We start from the raw sequence: 15,158 nt of genomic DNA on the forward strand, positions 1-15,158 counted from the left end.
AACTAATCTTACCAAATATTTGATATAAAAATCCTATAAAGTAGGGATATGCTAAAAATTAATATATGATTTATTTAAAAAAATATATATATATATTATTTATAATTAAAAAAAACAATTTTATTGTAAAAAATATAAACTGGTCTTGGGTCTCCTCAAACCCATATAGCTTTTAAACCGTGTTATAACATCTCATTTATTTGTGAAACAATTTATCATCAAACCATAAATATATTATTAACTTTCATAAAATAAAAAAATAAAAGTTCAAAAAATAAATAAATATCAGAAACAAATAATATAAAACAACCCCCGTAATACGGGGGATAAAAACTAGTATGGATTTAAAGAAAGCTTTTAGAGTTGCATACAACATTACGAGCCTCGTTTTGGGTTTCGTATCAAACAACTTGTGATTGTGACTGGTATTAGGTTGGTTGTGGGATTTTAACGTATTTATAGAGGTGATGAATGAGTTTGTTGACAGTCTTAAATGCATGTTTTTGTGGGTGTTAGCCGAAATTGTTTATTGTGTTTAAAGATAAGAGATATAGAATATTATGATAATTTGGTGCATTTTTAAGTGATGCTAGTGTCGAGAATTGTTGTGTATTCAAGGGTTTGATTATAATTGGGTTTGGAATGACTTCAAGATGTGAAAGATAAAGTTTGTTTTAGTTTAATTTTTGAGGTTTAGGATAATTATTAGTATTATCCTAGTAAGTTTGGGATTAGGTCTTTATAAATAAGGTTTTATGTAATTATTTTGTTTGGGCATGATTTTCCAACATGTATATCACACTAACTATAGTTATGTAGTGTGAACTAATTTCAAACAAGACATGTAAAATGATTTAATAAAACCAAAACCCAAGACATAAGATTATCCGAATAAAACCACACATGCATGAAGATCTATACATGTTATTTACATGGCTTTGGGTGTATGGAATGATCTTGATATGCTTTTCTTTTTCAAACGACAACAAAGCCCGACCACCTGGGTATACCCATTAACAAAATGTCATAATATCATAAGGTATTACTTTGGATGTATGGAATGTTCTTTTTTTTCTCATATTTCAAACGACAACAAAGCCCGACCACGTGGGTATACCCATTGACAAAAGTTTATAATATCATATTACCTATTAATACATGTTAGTATGTAAGCAACTCAATTGTACAGTTCTTGTCTTATTGATGTGTTATGTTTTCATCATTACCTCAACTGTTAAATAATATAATATAAATACATAACAATGAACATTAAAAAAAATCATAAAGATAATAACAAAATGAAGTATATAATATAGCTGAAACCCAACTTAAAAAGCAATATCATTAACCATAACCACTAGCCAGCACTTCTCCTGTTTCAGTTCTTTGGTTTCATAGATACGCGCCAGTTCGGTTTGTCTTTCCTCAAAACTATAGTTAGCAGTCCGGCCCAAAATTTTAGTCAAAACAAGTCAAAACGGGACCGTAAACACCCATTGCTTACAAGACCTCTTCAATCATAACCTTCCCCTTCCTATCTTCTTTCTTCTGGTCTTTCCATCCACCCTTTGTATTATTATTACTGTTGCCTACATAAGCCATGGTTGCATTTTTCTCAGCCATCACCAAACCCGCCAATGACGACCATGCCTCGTGTGGCTGCTCATGCACCCAACACATCAAAAAATAAACCTTTCTCTCACCCGATTTAAGCTTCGCCTTCATTTCCGACCGTTTCACATCCCGAGCCTTCTCCATCTTTAACCCTTCCAAACCCGCTTTCAACATCCTATGCAAATCACAAAGCCCACAAACCAACGTATCACCGCCAAGGCCCAACATGCTCGCCACGTCATCAACCACCACCAACCCGAATTGTGGCCCGCCCACGTGCCGGTAAGCAGGAGTACACGCTTGTTCTAGACAGTACGATAAGGCTTCGGTAACGGTTTCAGGTTGATCGCTTTGACCCAAAACTGAGGAGAGGGTCAAAACAACCATTGCTGAGTCAACCGGGTCTGATTTCCAATCGCCATTGTATAACCTAAGTGTGAAACAGTAGCTGTATAAAATGTCCACAAGATGGACAGCTAAAAGTGGGGACGGTTCGGTTGAGGTGAGTCTATTGACTGGGGGTAATGCGGTCTCCGGACCAGGTGGGACTTCGTAGGTGTGGTCTGAAGGATCTGGTTCGGTTTTTGTTATGGGTTGAACACGTTGGGTTCCTTCACGGCTCAGAGATAGGGTTTTAGCTGAGGGCTTTAACCACCACGGTTCCCATGGCTCAATCAGCTTGCTTAGCTCACCAGAAGCCACGGCTCTTTGAAAACGTTTCTTTTCTTTGGTGGTTAAATCATCAAAGCTGATTTCAAGTCCTGTTGACCAAGATTCCAGGAAGTTGACTTAAATTGAGAACACATGTGTTTTATAGTGATAATGAGAATAACTGAATTATTTCCAAACGTACCTGACATGATTTTTTGAATGGTTTCCTCTGATAAAGCTGACTCTGCTGAGCCTAAAAACGCATATTATTAAGTCATCTTTTAAAAAATATTTATGATACAAAATTAATAACCTACCATCATCATCATCATCCATGCTTTCAGCTTCTTCCTCTGAATGAAACCGTTTAAGAATATCCAACATCTTCTGTTTAGTGTCACCACCAGGTTCTAACTGTTGCATCTCCTCCATTACATTGTCTCTCATAAACGATTCTGTGCATCTGAGACTGTGTGACTACAAAGATTATTAAACAAAAGTTAATGAACATGAATTTAATGTACAAAATTTAGACTACCATTTATAGCAGGATTCAACAATACAACTAAACAACATAAACAAAATCATCTCAATCAGTGTTGTAAATATCGCTAGGCGGTAGTCAGGTGGTCAGGTACAGACTAGCGATTGATAGGGATTAGTCGTATTCGAATTTTTATATGTAATTTTTCAAACTTACACACGCACATCAAACCCCCGTTTGATCATTTTTGTTGCTTTTTTTCTTACTAAGCTCAGCATTTTTAAGCTGTTAGGTCATCTTTTGTTGCATAAAACCTGAACATGACGGCCTACCAATTTTCAAAACCGATTACATGAAATCGCACCGGTAGAGCACTAATTAATCGGCCAATTTTTACAACACTGATGACAATTAGCAGTGGCATAAATCATAAACTGAGCTTAACTTATGAATTCGAACAAAAAAAAAGTAATTATTTTGCTTGAAAAAAATGCTAATTGTTGACTCTATGATTCAATTCAAGATGTAAATCAGTTAAACATAAATTCTGAGAGTGAACACCAATTCGCAATACACAGAACAATAAACAATATATATAATAAGGTCGGTTATTAGTTATTACCTTGTAACATGGAAGAGAACAATAACGAGTGTTACATCTAGGGCATGTATATTGGGAAAACTGTTTCTGACATCTGCAATAAAACATTAAAGTTATGTATAAAGTGAATGATTGTATTATGTAGTTGTGAAATTGAATTAGAGAGATTGGAAGAGCATACACACGACAAATGGTACGAGATGGAGGATTCAGCTGGGATGAATTGGAGGATGATTCTGAAGTGATGATTGTATCGGCCATTGTTTGTTAGTTGTACCTGATGAAGGAGCAATAGTTTAACCAATACAGACGGAGATAGATACACGATATAGATACAGTTAACTGATTGAAAAGAAACCCCTAAAACCCTGTAGAGGAAAACGCTAGAACTAACTATTTTATTATATTGAAATTGAATATTACTTTTTGGTTATTTACAAGTAAAGTCCGTTAAGTTTTTGTTATTGTGAAACGAACCTTTCAACTTGTATGGCGTTTGAAAGACGATCAGTTCGGTTCGATTTGTAAACGAGCCAAGCATGAGCAGATCCTCACTCGGTTCTAATCAGCTCGTGAACACCCCTAGTTGTATGCGTGAAACTTCACAATTTTAGATAGACTCGGCCTTTTAGTTTGGTTTTTTATGATTTCGATTTTCACTGATCACACTCAACTAACTTTTGGTTCCTCTATTGGAGGCAGGAAACTACCTTTGTTAGAAATAATTGTTATAGATCATTTGAGTAACCTTACCAATATGATCTCCGGCAATTATTTGATGGTAGTAATTGTAAATATTGATTAGTTTAAGGGAACATCTAAGATTTCCCATTAGACTATGTGTTGTCATTGAAGTCGGCTTCTGAATTCATTCAATCATATTGTGCCATGTGGCGTTGACTGGACCCAACCCTTCCACCCTTGTCGGTCGCGACATCGTTGAATTCATCATGTTGTCGTCCACGCCCGCTGAATTCATCCATTCACGAGCCAACCCATCAATTTTCCTCCTTTAGCCCAAGCGAGCATGGAGTCGTGGCGCCCGCTTGCGGCGAGTGATGAAGCGAGGGCGTTGTGGTGTTTTTGGCCAACGTGCCTTGCGCCAGGCCACTCGCGGATGGGGTGACAGACCACAACGGATAGTCTAATAAAGAATACATGTTTAAATCAGGTGTACAAATTTGTCATTTGTAATTCTTTTACATTCTGATTTCTTCAACAATCTAACTTGTTAAACATACATACATACATACAACAAATAGATTAAAATGCAATATCAGAAAAATCAAATGGGGTTTGAACAACACAGAGAATGAGCATACATTTGGTGTTATTGATAATTGAGATACTAAATTAAACAGAAAGCTTGGTAGCAACATGCTCTGCAATGGCCATACTTGAAGTCAAACCAGGAGATTCAATCCCAAACAGGTTTACAAGTCCCGGTATCCCATGACACTCCTCTCCCTACAACACAAATTCCGTACTCATCAATCAGTTAATAAAAAACAGGAAAACCCAAAATCCATATCAATTATGAAGCCAGAATGTGGTGTGTGTTAGGCAATTGGATAACATATTTATTTAACAAAATTACCTGAATAATAAAATCAGCAAAGCCCTCTCCTGGGCCAGAAATCTTTGGTCTGATGCCAGAATAACCGGGCTGCAGAGAATCGTCTTTCAGTAAAGGGTAATACTTCCTGATTTCTGGATAAAATTTCTTCGCCCGATCACCACATACTGTATAGTCAAACCTGGAATTCACCATGCAAGAATCATACATGTGTCACACTTTATGAACAAAGTTCCAACTAGGGGGTGTAAATGAACAAAGCCGCCTATTTGAGATCAGCTCACTAAAAGCTGAATCGTGCCAAGCTTAAATGAGTTCGAGCTAAGCTTGTGAAACAAACAGGCTTGGGCTTCACTTATAGAGCTCGAGCTGGCTCGCAAGCCTGAACAAGCCTATTATTTATATAATTTTTATTTAATACATTATATATAAAATGTTCTAATAATTACTTTTATATATAATATTATAATAAAAACAACTGAAATACTGATTAATATGTATTGTGTTATATATAAAAACTATATTTAAAAAAGATAATTATAAACGTATAGAAACTAATTAATATAAAATAAACGAGCAGAGCCCAAATCAAACTTGAAAAACTACTCACAAGCCGAGCTAGGCTAATTTACATCCCTAGTTCCAAGTATATAAACTTACTTGTTTTGTAAGCTCGAGACATCATCGATAGGACCCAACCATTCAACATCCGGCCCAAATTTGACTTGACCATCTAGATCCAAAGTAAATTGCCCCACCCCGAGCCCACCGTCCTCGGGTATAGGATATATTAAATGTTTGAATGGTGGAACCCTAGTATTTGATAACGAGAAGTAGCATCCGCGGGCATAATAATATGAAGGGATTACACGGGGATTTATGCCACTGAAACACCTGGCAACGGCTGCAGAACTCAAGCCTGCAGAGTTCACTACAAGCTTAGGGACAAGTATTATATCAGGGTGTTGTTGGTCCCGATTAATAAAAGATTCGGTTTCAGAAATGTGAAGATGAATTTGGTTTCCTTCAAGATGAGCGCCTATTACAGTGTTATTGTAACAGAATGTTGTTCCGTGGCTTTCGGCTTCACCCTAAACACACAGTGGATAATATTCCTGTCAATGTATATAAACTTTGAACATGAAAATTTTTAAGTATGGCTAAGAAAATTAGATTTAGCTAAAGCTGTCAATTTGAACCAATTTAATATGAATTAGTTGATTTGAATTACGTTACACCTCTAAATTCTAATAACCAAGTGCCAATTCAGAATACAATAATTAAAAAGAAACTGGTCCAAAATAGGGTTGTTCAAAAAGCTCGCAGCTCGCTCTTGATTGGAATGAATGCAAACACGCAGTGCCAGCTGGGTCTGTAAACGAGCCAAGGTCGGCTCCGGTGGCTCGCTTGTTGGCTCGTTTGAACTAAAGAGCATATATCTGTTCGGATGTTGGTTGATTCGGTTTTGATTTTTTTAGGCCCTATCCGAAAACCAACCAATCTAGATTAGAAATGTGTCTAGCCGAACCAAATTTCACCGATATATTCGGTTTATTCTGCTTGGTTATCCAAATAAGCAAGATTTATGGAACCGATAACCGAATGGAAAACCACATTCACAGTTTGGTTTGGTTTATTCTGATTATACATACGGTTCGGTATGTGACTATGTTAATATAAATAAAAATTTGCAGAATTTGTAAAAATAAACAATCCAGCTCGACAAGCCACGAGCTAGCTTGAGCTTTTGACGAGTCGAGCTCGAGCACAACATTTCAGCTCGCTAAGATAGACGAGTCGAGCTCGAGCACAACATTTCAGCTCGCTAAGATAAACGAGCCGAGTCTAAACCCACCCTGGATCGGGCTCAGCTCATTTAAAGCCCTGGTCAAAAGTTGCCTAAATTTTTTGTTCAATGCGTAGGACCTCCCAAAGCGCTTTATGCAAAAAAAATGAAGCAAAATATCAACATTGTAATAATAGTTTTGTAATCATATCTAAAACCATAATTTGTTAACCACATAGAGAGTGATACCAGTTGTGAGAGCATTAACGAATGTGTATCGATTATCCCAGAAGTAGGTGACCATAAAGCTCTAATGCACTGCAACTGAGGCTCTATTGCCATTGCTTCAGAAGCTTCCATCATTTTCAGCCCTTCAACTCCATTTTCATTACCGCGATTCAACAAATAACTCAGCTTTGGAACCTCTTCATTCCTAGTAGCCACAATCAACTTCCCAATTTGCTTATGCGGAATCCCGTGTTCTTTACAGTAATCATAAAGTAACCGTCTTCCTCTAACACAAAAACGAGCCTGTAATATGTATATTATTGGAATCAGAAATCAAACATTTCTCTTGTTTTTGTTCATCATCTTGACAAAAAGTGTCCAAAATTTATAGTTAGTTGATAAAATAAAATCAACTCCATATTCCAAAAGTTATTGCCACTAATGATTGTTTTGTTTATAATTTGTGTATTGCACATGTCAAAAATAATAATTTAAATAAATAAAAGGTTTTAGGAGCCTGGGTCTCACTGGGGCACCGAGCAGAACTTGTTTTTACCCGAACCTAATTGATACTTTCTATAAAACAACATGTTTTGACTTGTACTTATTTCGCTCATAACTTGATTTTACCTGAACTTGTTTTTCCTTGCTCATAAAGTGTTTTTTACCTGAACTCGTTTTTCCCATGATACGTTTTGACCCGAACCTAACCGTTACTTTTTTAAGATGACCCATTTTGACCTGATCTTATTTTGCTCAGAACTCGTTTTTACCCGAACCAAATTGTAACTTTCTTGAAAACGACCTTTTTTTTGTTTCGGTTCGGGTTTTTTTGGGTTTCGGATCGGTATTTTCGGTTTCTTGATGAGAGAGAGAGAGAGAGAGAGCAAGGTTACCTTGAGGGAATTGGGAGGATAATAAATACCCGCATGAACAACTTGACTGTTACGAGAACTGATTCCGGTGCCGAAAGTGGGACCCGAGTCGATGACCAACACATTTCTTCCGTAATTCAAAGACAGTTCTCTGGCCACGGCTATTCCCACAACACCTGCACCGATGACAACACAGTCCGCTGTCTCCTTCGCCACTCCTGAGCTGATCAGGTTTTGTGCCAAATTCTTGATTGAATTTTGAAGGAACTTGTTTAATTTCATTCTTGTTTAAGCAGAAAACGAAACACCCATTTCAACAACATATCCCTCTTTTTTTATTTTAGTTACCATGTCGTGGAATCTTTTACAATCTTTTCCCGAAGGAGAATGAAAAGTAAAAGATGTTATTTCAGTCCCCGTATTTTTTGGTTTTTTGGAGAAGCAAAACGTCTAAAATGTCTCACCAAAAACAACTAGGTGCTTTTTGTTGTTTTTGGTGAGACATTTTGACTCTCCAAAAAACAAAAGGCAAAAAAGATAAAGCAATCCAAAACACTCACTAATTCTACCATCAAAACTACCTCCTTTTAAATAAAATTAAAATAAAAAAAAATACATTACTTTCCATGCTTTATTAACTAGTTTCTCTGCTTTGTGGGCTGTGGTTAAGCTCTCTAACCTTTGTCTTCTCAAACTAGTCTTCATACAATTCAATTCAATCCGCTAACCTTCAAGTACTGTCTTCAACCACTAACCAACTTTGATGATCTAGGTTGGATTGGTCACTAATAAGACAAAAGTTAAAGTAATTAAAAGAATTAAAAAAAAAAAGAAATTTACACCAATCTAAGTTGACAACCTCATTGGTGGAGCAACCTGGGTTGCGACTCAGACTTGAGTGGTTCTCATGCCACGTGTTATAAAATAACTTGTTGCAACCTTAAACTTTTCTAAAATCCCCCAATAATTTAATTACTTGCATAACTTGTAATATTTAATTTTAAAATAAAATATAAATACATAGTATATCTTAACTTTCTTTTTAACATCTCTATATAAATTTTTTAAAATCTTACTTATTTCAAAATATGTATGATTATTTTAATATGGTTTTGATACAAAACTATTGGTTCGTAAACTTATTATTTTTAAAATGTATTTTTTTTATATCTTAAAGAATCACAAATCATATTTATTTAATAAAAAATGGTTTAGATGATGAGAGTGGAAATTTAGATTGAGCTGAGATATGTAGGTTGAGGAGAGAAAAATTAACTTTTCATTAAAGTCTGAGTTGGGTTAGGTTAGATTGGGTTGTGAATAAATATAGTCTTATAACTGATTAATAAGCCAACATACACATCTCAGCTCAATCTAAATTAATTTGTGATGTGTATTTATATTTTTATACTTGCCAATGATCTCTTCCTTACAAGTTGTCTCAGAGAATTTTTTTCAATTGGTCCGAGTATAAAAAAAAGTCTTTTAAATCACGTGTTTAATTATGTGATAAATAATTGACAAGTTTACCAGTAGCATTTTCAAAGCACAATGCAGACCAAAGCAGATAATAAAAATAAGTTACTAAAATAGCATATATAAAACACAAAAGAAAAGCTTTGAAAAGCTATTTGTTGTTGTTGTGTGTATAAAAATAAAATACCACCAATAGAAGAATTAAACCCATAATCGTTAATTTCATAGGCTATCACTCTTTCCATTGTGCAAAGGAATAAATTTGTTTACCAATGTTTAAAAACAAAATTATATTAAAAAAATTATATATATTTTTTAACGTTTATGAGCTTCTTGGGAGAATGAGCCCGGATTCATCAACCTCCTCGACCTCTCTTTGGGCCATGCCTGCTTCCTTACACCCCCCCCCCCCCCACGTGATTGAGGTGAGGTATCCAAAAATACCAATATGAAAATGAGAAGGTATTGGATTCATATCCCACCCGTGATAAAAATTTGAAGGACTTATGTTAAGTCAGAGAGCTTCTCACATGCTATAAGTTTATTTTTATGCTGAAATAATGATGATCGAGTAGGTTATCCGCTTTATTTTTATACACATGATACAAATATCAAATATTGTATCGGCCATTGTTTGTTAGTTGTACCTGATGAAGGAGCAATAGTTTAACCAATACAGATGGAGATAGATACACGATATAGATACAGTTAACTGATTGAAAAGAAACCCCTAAAACCCTGTAGATTGAAATTGAATATTACTTTTTGGTTATTTACAAGTAAAGTCCGTTAAGTTTTGGTTATTGTGAAACGAACCTTTCAACTTGTATGGCGTTTGAAAGACGATCAGTTCGGTTCGATTTGTAAACGAGCCAAGCATGAGCAGATCCTCACTCGGTTCTAATCAGCTCGTGAACACCCCTAGTTGTATGCGTGAAACTTCACAATTTTAGATAGACTCGGCCTTTTAGTTTGGTTTTTTATGATTTCGATTTTCACTGATCACACTCAACTAACTTTTGGTTCCTCTATTGGAGGCAGGAAACTACCTTTGTTATAGATCATTTGAGTAACCTTATCAATATGATCTCCGGCAATTATTTGATGATAGTAATTGTAAATATTGATTAGTTTAAGGGAACATCTAAGATTTCCCATTAGACTATGTGTTGTCATTGAAGTCGGCTTCTGAATTCATTCAATCATATTGTGCCATGTGGCGTTGACTGGACCCAACCCTTCCACCCTTGTCGGTCGCGACATCGTTGAATTCATCATGTTGTCGTCCACGCCCGCTGAATTCATCCATTCACGAGCCAACCCATCAATTTTCCTCCTTTAGCCCAAGCGAGCATGCTCGCACGGAGTCGTGGCGCCCGCTTGCGGCGAGTGATGAAGCGAGGGCGTTGTGGTGTTTTTGGCCAACGTGCCTTGCGCCAGGCCACTCGCGGATGGGGTGACAGACCACAACGGATAGTCTAATAAAGAATACATGTTTAAATCAGGTGTACAAATTTGTCATTTGTAATTCTTTTACATTCTGATTTCTTCAACAATCTAACTTGTTAAACATACATACATACATACAACAAATAGATTAAAATGCAATATCAGAAAAATCAAATGGGGTTTGAACAACACAGAGAATGAGCATACATTTGGTGTTATTGATAATTGAGATACTAAATTAAACAGAAAGCTTGGTAGCAACATGCTCTGCAATGGCCATACTTGAAGTCAAACCAGGAGATTCAATCCCAAACAGGTTTACAAGTCCCGGTATCCCATGACACTCCTCTCCCTACAACACAAATTCCGTACTCATCAATCAGTTAATAAAAAACAGGAAAACCCAAAATCCATATCAATTATGAAGCCAGAATGTGGTGTGTGTTAGGCAATTGGATAACATATTTATTTAACAAAATTACCTGAATAATAAAATCAGCAAAGCCCTCTCCTGGGCCAGAAATCTTTGGTCTGATGCCAGAATAACCGGGCTGCAGAGAATCGTCTTTCAGTAAAGGGTAATACTTCCTGATTTCTGGATAAAATTTCTTCGCCCGATCACCACATACTGTATAGTCAAACCTGGAATTCACCATGCAAGAATCATACATGTGTCACACTTTATGAACAAAGTTCCAACTAGGGGGTGTAAATGAACAAAGCCGCCTATTTGAGATCAGCTCACTAAAAGCTGAATCGTGCCAAGCTTAAATGAGTTCGAGCTAAGCTTGTGAAACAAACAGGCTTGGGCTTCACTTATAGAGCTCGAGCTGGCTCGCAAGCCTGAACAAGCCTATTATTTATATAATTTTTATTTAATACATTATATATAAAATGTTCTAATAATTACTTTTATATATAATATTATAATAAAAACAACTGAAATACTGATTAATATGTATTGTGTTATATATAAAAACTATATTTAAAAAAGATAATTATAAACGTATAGAAACTAATTAATATAAAATAAACGAGCAGAGCCCAAATCAAACTTGAAAAACTACTCACAAGCCGAGCTAGGCTAATTTACATCCCTAGTTCCAAGTATATAAACTTACTTGTTTTGTAAGCTCGAGACATCATCGATAGGACCCAACCATTCAACATCCGGCCCAAATTTGACTTGACCATCTAGATCCAAAGTAACATGCACCCCGAGCCCACCGTCCTCGGGTATAGGATATATTAAATGTTTGAATGGTGGAACCCTAGTATTTGATAACGAGAAGTAGCATCCGCGGGCATAATAATATGAAGGGATTACACGGGGATTTATGCCACTGAAACACCTGGCAACGGCTGCAGAACTCAAGCCTGCAGAGTTCACTACAAGCTTAGGGACAAGTATTATATCAGGGTGTTGTTGGTCCCGATTAATAAAAGATTCGGTTTCAGAAATGTGAAGATGAATTTGGTTTCCTTCAAGATGAGCGCCTATTACAGTGTTATTGTAACAGAATGTTGTTCCGTGGCTTTCGGCTTCACCCTAAACACACAGTGGATAATATTCCTGTCAATGTATATAAACTTTGAACATGAAAATTTTTAAGTATGGCTAAGAAAATTAGATTTAGCTAAAGCTGTCAATTTGAACCAATTTAATATGAATTAGTTGATTTGAATTACGTTACACCTCTAAATTCTAATAACCAAGTGCCAATTCAGAATACAATAATTAAAAAGAAACTGGTCCAAAATAGGGTTGTTCAAAAAGCTCGCAGCTCGCTCTTGATTGGAATGAATGCAAACACGCAGTGCCAGCTGGGTCTGTAAACGAGCCAAGGTCGGCTCCGGTGGCTCGCTTGTTGGCTTGTTTGAACTAAAGAGCATATATCTGTTCGGATGTTGCTTGATTCGGTTTTGATTTTTTTTAGGCCCTATCCGAAAACCAACCAATCTAGATTAGAAATGTGTCTAGCCGAACCAAATTTCACCGATATATTCGGTTTATTCTGCTTGGTTATCCAAATAAGCAAGATTTATGGAACCGATAACCGAATGGAAAACCACATTCACAGTTTGGTTTGGTTTATTCTGATTATACATACGGTTCGGTATGTGACTATGTTAATATAAATAAAAATTTGCAGAATTTGTAAAAATAAACAATCCAGCTCGACAAGCCACGAGCTAGCTTGAGCTTTTGACGAGTCGAGCTCGAGCACAACATTTCAGCTCGCTAAGATAGACGAGTCGAGCTCGAGCACAACATTTCAGCTCGCTAAGATAAACGAGCCGAGTCTAAACCCACCCTGGATCAGGCTCAGCTCATTTAAAGCCCTGGTCAAAAGTTGCCTAAATTTTTTGTTCAATGCGTAGGACCTCCCAAAGCGCTTTATGCAAAAAAAATGAAGCAAAATATCAACATTGTAATAATAGTTTTGTAATCATATCTAAAACCATAATTTGTTAACCACATAGAGAGTGATACCAGTTGTGAGAGCATTAACGAATGTGTATCGATTATCCCAGAAGTAGGTGACCATAAAGCTCTAATGCACTGCAACTGAGGCTCTATTGCCATTGCTTCAGAAGCTTCCATCATTTTCAGCCCTTCAACTCCATTTTCATTACCGCGATTCAACAAATAACTCAGCTTTGGAACCTCTTCATTCCTAGTAGCCACAATCAACTTCCCAATTTGCTTATGCGGAATCCCGTGTTCTTTACAGTAATCATAAAGTAACCGTCTTCCTCTAACACAAAAACGAGCCTGTAATATGTATATTATTGGAATCAGAAATCAAACATTTCTCTTGTTTTTGTTCATCATCTTGACAAAAAGTGTCCAAAATTTATAGTTAGTTGATAAAATAAAATCAACTCCATATTTCAAAAGTTATTGCCACTAATGATTGTTTTGTTTATAATTTGTGTATTGCACATGTCAAAAATAATAATTTAAATAAATAAAAGGTTTTAGGAGCCTGGGTCTCACTGGGAGCACCGAGCAGAACTTGTTTTTACCCGAACCTAATTGATACTTTTTTTAAAACAACATGTTTTGACTTGTACTTATTTCGCTCATAACTTGATTTTACCTGAACTTGTTTTTCCTTGCTCATAAAGTGTTTTTTACCTGAACTCGTTTTTCCCATGATACGTTTTGACCCGAACCTAACCGTTACTTTTTTAAGATGACCCATTTTGACCCGATCTTATTTTGCTCAGAACTCGTTTTTACCCGAACCAAATTGTAACTTTCTTGAAAACGACCTTTTTTTTGTTTCGGTTCGGGTTTTTTTGGGTTTCGGATCGGTATTTTCGGTTTCTTGATGAGAGAGAGAGAGAGAGAGAGAGAGCAAGGTTACCTTGAGGGAATTGGGAGGATAATAAATACCCGCATGAACAACTTGACTGTTACGAGAACTGATTCCGGTGCCGAAAGTGGGACCCGAGTCGATGACCAACACATTTCTTCCGTAATTCAAAGACAGTTCTCTGGCCACGGCTATTCCCACAACACCTGCACCGATGACAACACAGTCCGCTGTCTCCTTCGCCACTCCTGAGCTGATCAGGTTTTGTGCCAAATTCTTGATTGAATTTTGAAGGAACTTGTTTAATTTCATTCTTGTTTAAGCAGAAAACGAAACACCCATTTCAACAACATATCCCTCTTTTTTTATTTTAGTTACCATGTCGTGGAATCTTTTACAATCTTTTCCCGAAGGAGAATGAAAAGTAAAAGATGTTATTTCAGTCCCCGTATTTTTTGGTTTTTTGGAGAAGCAAAACGTCTAAAATGTCTCACCAAAAACAACTAGGTGCTTTTTGTTGTTTTTGGTGAGACATTTTGATTCTCTAAAAAACAAAAAGGCAAAAAAGATAAAGCAATCCCAAACACTCACTAATTCTACCATCAAAACTACCTCCTTTTAAATCCGCTAACCTTCAAGTAATGTCTTCAACCACCAACCAACTTTGATGATCTAGGTTAGATTGGTCAAGTTAAAGTAATTAAAAGAATTAAAAAAAAAGAAATTTACACCAATCTAAGTTGACAACCTGATTGGTGGAGCAACCTGGGTTGCGACTCAGACTTGAGTGGTTCTCATGCCACGTGTTATAAAATAATTTGTTGCAACCTTAAACTTTTCTAAAATCCCCCAATAATTTAATTACTTGCATAACTTGTAATATTTAATTTTAAAATAAAATAAAACAAAATATAAATACATAGTATATCTTAACTTTCTTTTTAACATCTCTATATAAATTTTTTAAAATCTTACTTATTTCAAAATATGTATGATTATTTTAATATGGTTTTTATACAAAACTATTGGTTCGTAAACTTATTATTTTTAAAATGTATTTTTTTTATATCTTAAAGAATCACAAATCATATTTAT

The 15,158-nt window shown here is 35.9% G+C and overlaps 3 protein-coding genes across 3 annotated transcripts; all 3 read right to left on the bottom strand.

Annotated features, from left to right (window-relative positions):
• Positions 1 to 1,192: 1,192 nt before the first annotated feature.
• Positions 1,193 to 3,788, bottom strand: LOC143619346 (uncharacterized). The gene is made up of 5 exons (XM_077091296.1): positions 3,532 to 3,788; positions 3,372 to 3,444; positions 2,583 to 2,742; positions 2,468 to 2,518; positions 1,193 to 2,375 (listed from the first exon to the last, which is right to left on the bottom strand). The coding sequence occupies exons 1-5, from the start codon at positions 3,609 to 3,611 to the stop codon at positions 1,501 to 1,503; spliced, it is 1,239 nt and encodes a 412-aa protein (XP_076947411.1). The 5' UTR covers positions 3,612 to 3,788; the 3' UTR covers positions 1,193 to 1,500.
• Positions 3,789 to 4,518: 730 nt separating this feature from the next.
• Positions 4,519 to 8,122, bottom strand: LOC143619271 (L-2-hydroxyglutarate dehydrogenase, mitochondrial-like). The gene is made up of 6 exons (XM_077091238.1): positions 7,837 to 8,122; positions 6,962 to 7,243; positions 5,587 to 6,017; positions 4,948 to 5,107; positions 4,596 to 4,817; positions 4,519 to 4,546 (listed from the first exon to the last, which is right to left on the bottom strand). The coding sequence occupies exons 1-5, from the start codon at positions 8,095 to 8,097 to the stop codon at positions 4,704 to 4,706; spliced, it is 1,248 nt and encodes a 415-aa protein (XP_076947353.1). The 5' UTR covers positions 8,098 to 8,122; the 3' UTR covers positions 4,519 to 4,546; positions 4,596 to 4,703.
• A 2,679-nt stretch (positions 8,123 to 10,801) lies between these two features.
• On the bottom strand, positions 10,802 to 14,400 carry LOC143619272 (L-2-hydroxyglutarate dehydrogenase, mitochondrial-like). Its single transcript, XM_077091240.1, has 6 exons — positions 14,115 to 14,400; positions 13,235 to 13,516; positions 11,862 to 12,289; positions 11,223 to 11,382; positions 10,871 to 11,092; positions 10,802 to 10,821 (listed from the first exon to the last, which is right to left on the bottom strand). The coding sequence occupies exons 1-5, from the start codon at positions 14,373 to 14,375 to the stop codon at positions 10,979 to 10,981; spliced, it is 1,245 nt and encodes a 414-aa protein (XP_076947355.1). The 5' UTR covers positions 14,376 to 14,400; the 3' UTR covers positions 10,802 to 10,821; positions 10,871 to 10,978.
• Between the last annotated feature and the right edge of the window lie 758 nt (positions 14,401 to 15,158).

The sequence above is a fragment of the Bidens hawaiensis genome, unplaced genomic scaffold (genome assembly GCF_021521415.1).
Source record: "Bidens hawaiensis isolate Kalapana, Puna unplaced genomic scaffold, B.hawaiensis_p1.1 tig00002423_1, whole genome shotgun sequence".
NCBI classification, from domain to species: domain Eukaryota; kingdom Viridiplantae; phylum Streptophyta; class Magnoliopsida; order Asterales; family Asteraceae; genus Bidens; species Bidens hawaiensis.

What these genes read in the sequence shown, in the direction of transcription:
- LOC143619272 (XM_077091240.1), bottom strand. Translation starts at nt 14,375, where the DNA reads ATGAAATTAAACAAGTTCCTTCAAAATTCAATCAAGAATTTGGCACAA. An exon ending in CGTTAATGCTCTCACAACTG is followed by an intron (nt 12,290 to 13,234) that starts GTATCACTCTCT and finishes CTGTGTGTTTAG; the next exon opens with GGTGAAGCCGAAAGCCACGG. An exon ending in GTCTCGAGCTTACAAAACAA is followed by an intron (nt 11,383 to 11,861) that starts GTAAGTTTATAT and finishes GGTGAATTCCAG; the next exon opens with GTTTGACTATACAGTATGTG.
- LOC143619271 (XM_077091238.1), bottom strand. Translation starts at nt 8,097, where the DNA reads ATGAAATTAAACAAGTTCCTTCAAAATTCAATCAAGAATTTGGCACAA. An exon ending in ATCCTCCCAATTCCCTCAAG is followed by an intron (nt 7,244 to 7,836) that starts GTAACCTTGCTC and finishes TACATATTACAG; the next exon opens with GCTCGTTTTTGTGTTAGAGG. An exon ending in TTGCTGATTTTATTATTCAG is followed by an intron (nt 4,818 to 4,947) that starts GTAATTTTGTTA and finishes TTTGTGTTGTAG; the next exon opens with GGAGAGGAGTGTCATGGGAT.
- LOC143619346 (XM_077091296.1), bottom strand. Translation starts at nt 3,611, where the DNA reads ATGGCCGATACAATCATCACTTCAGAATCATCCTCCAATTCATCCCAG. An exon ending in TCTCGTACCATTTGTCGTGT is followed by an intron (nt 3,445 to 3,531) that starts GTATGCTCTTCC and finishes GTTTTATTGCAG; the next exon opens with ATGTCAGAAACAGTTTTCCC. An exon ending in CATGGATGATGATGATGATG is followed by an intron (nt 2,519 to 2,582) that starts GTAGGTTATTAA and finishes ATGCGTTTTTAG; the next exon opens with GCTCAGCAGAGTCAGCTTTA.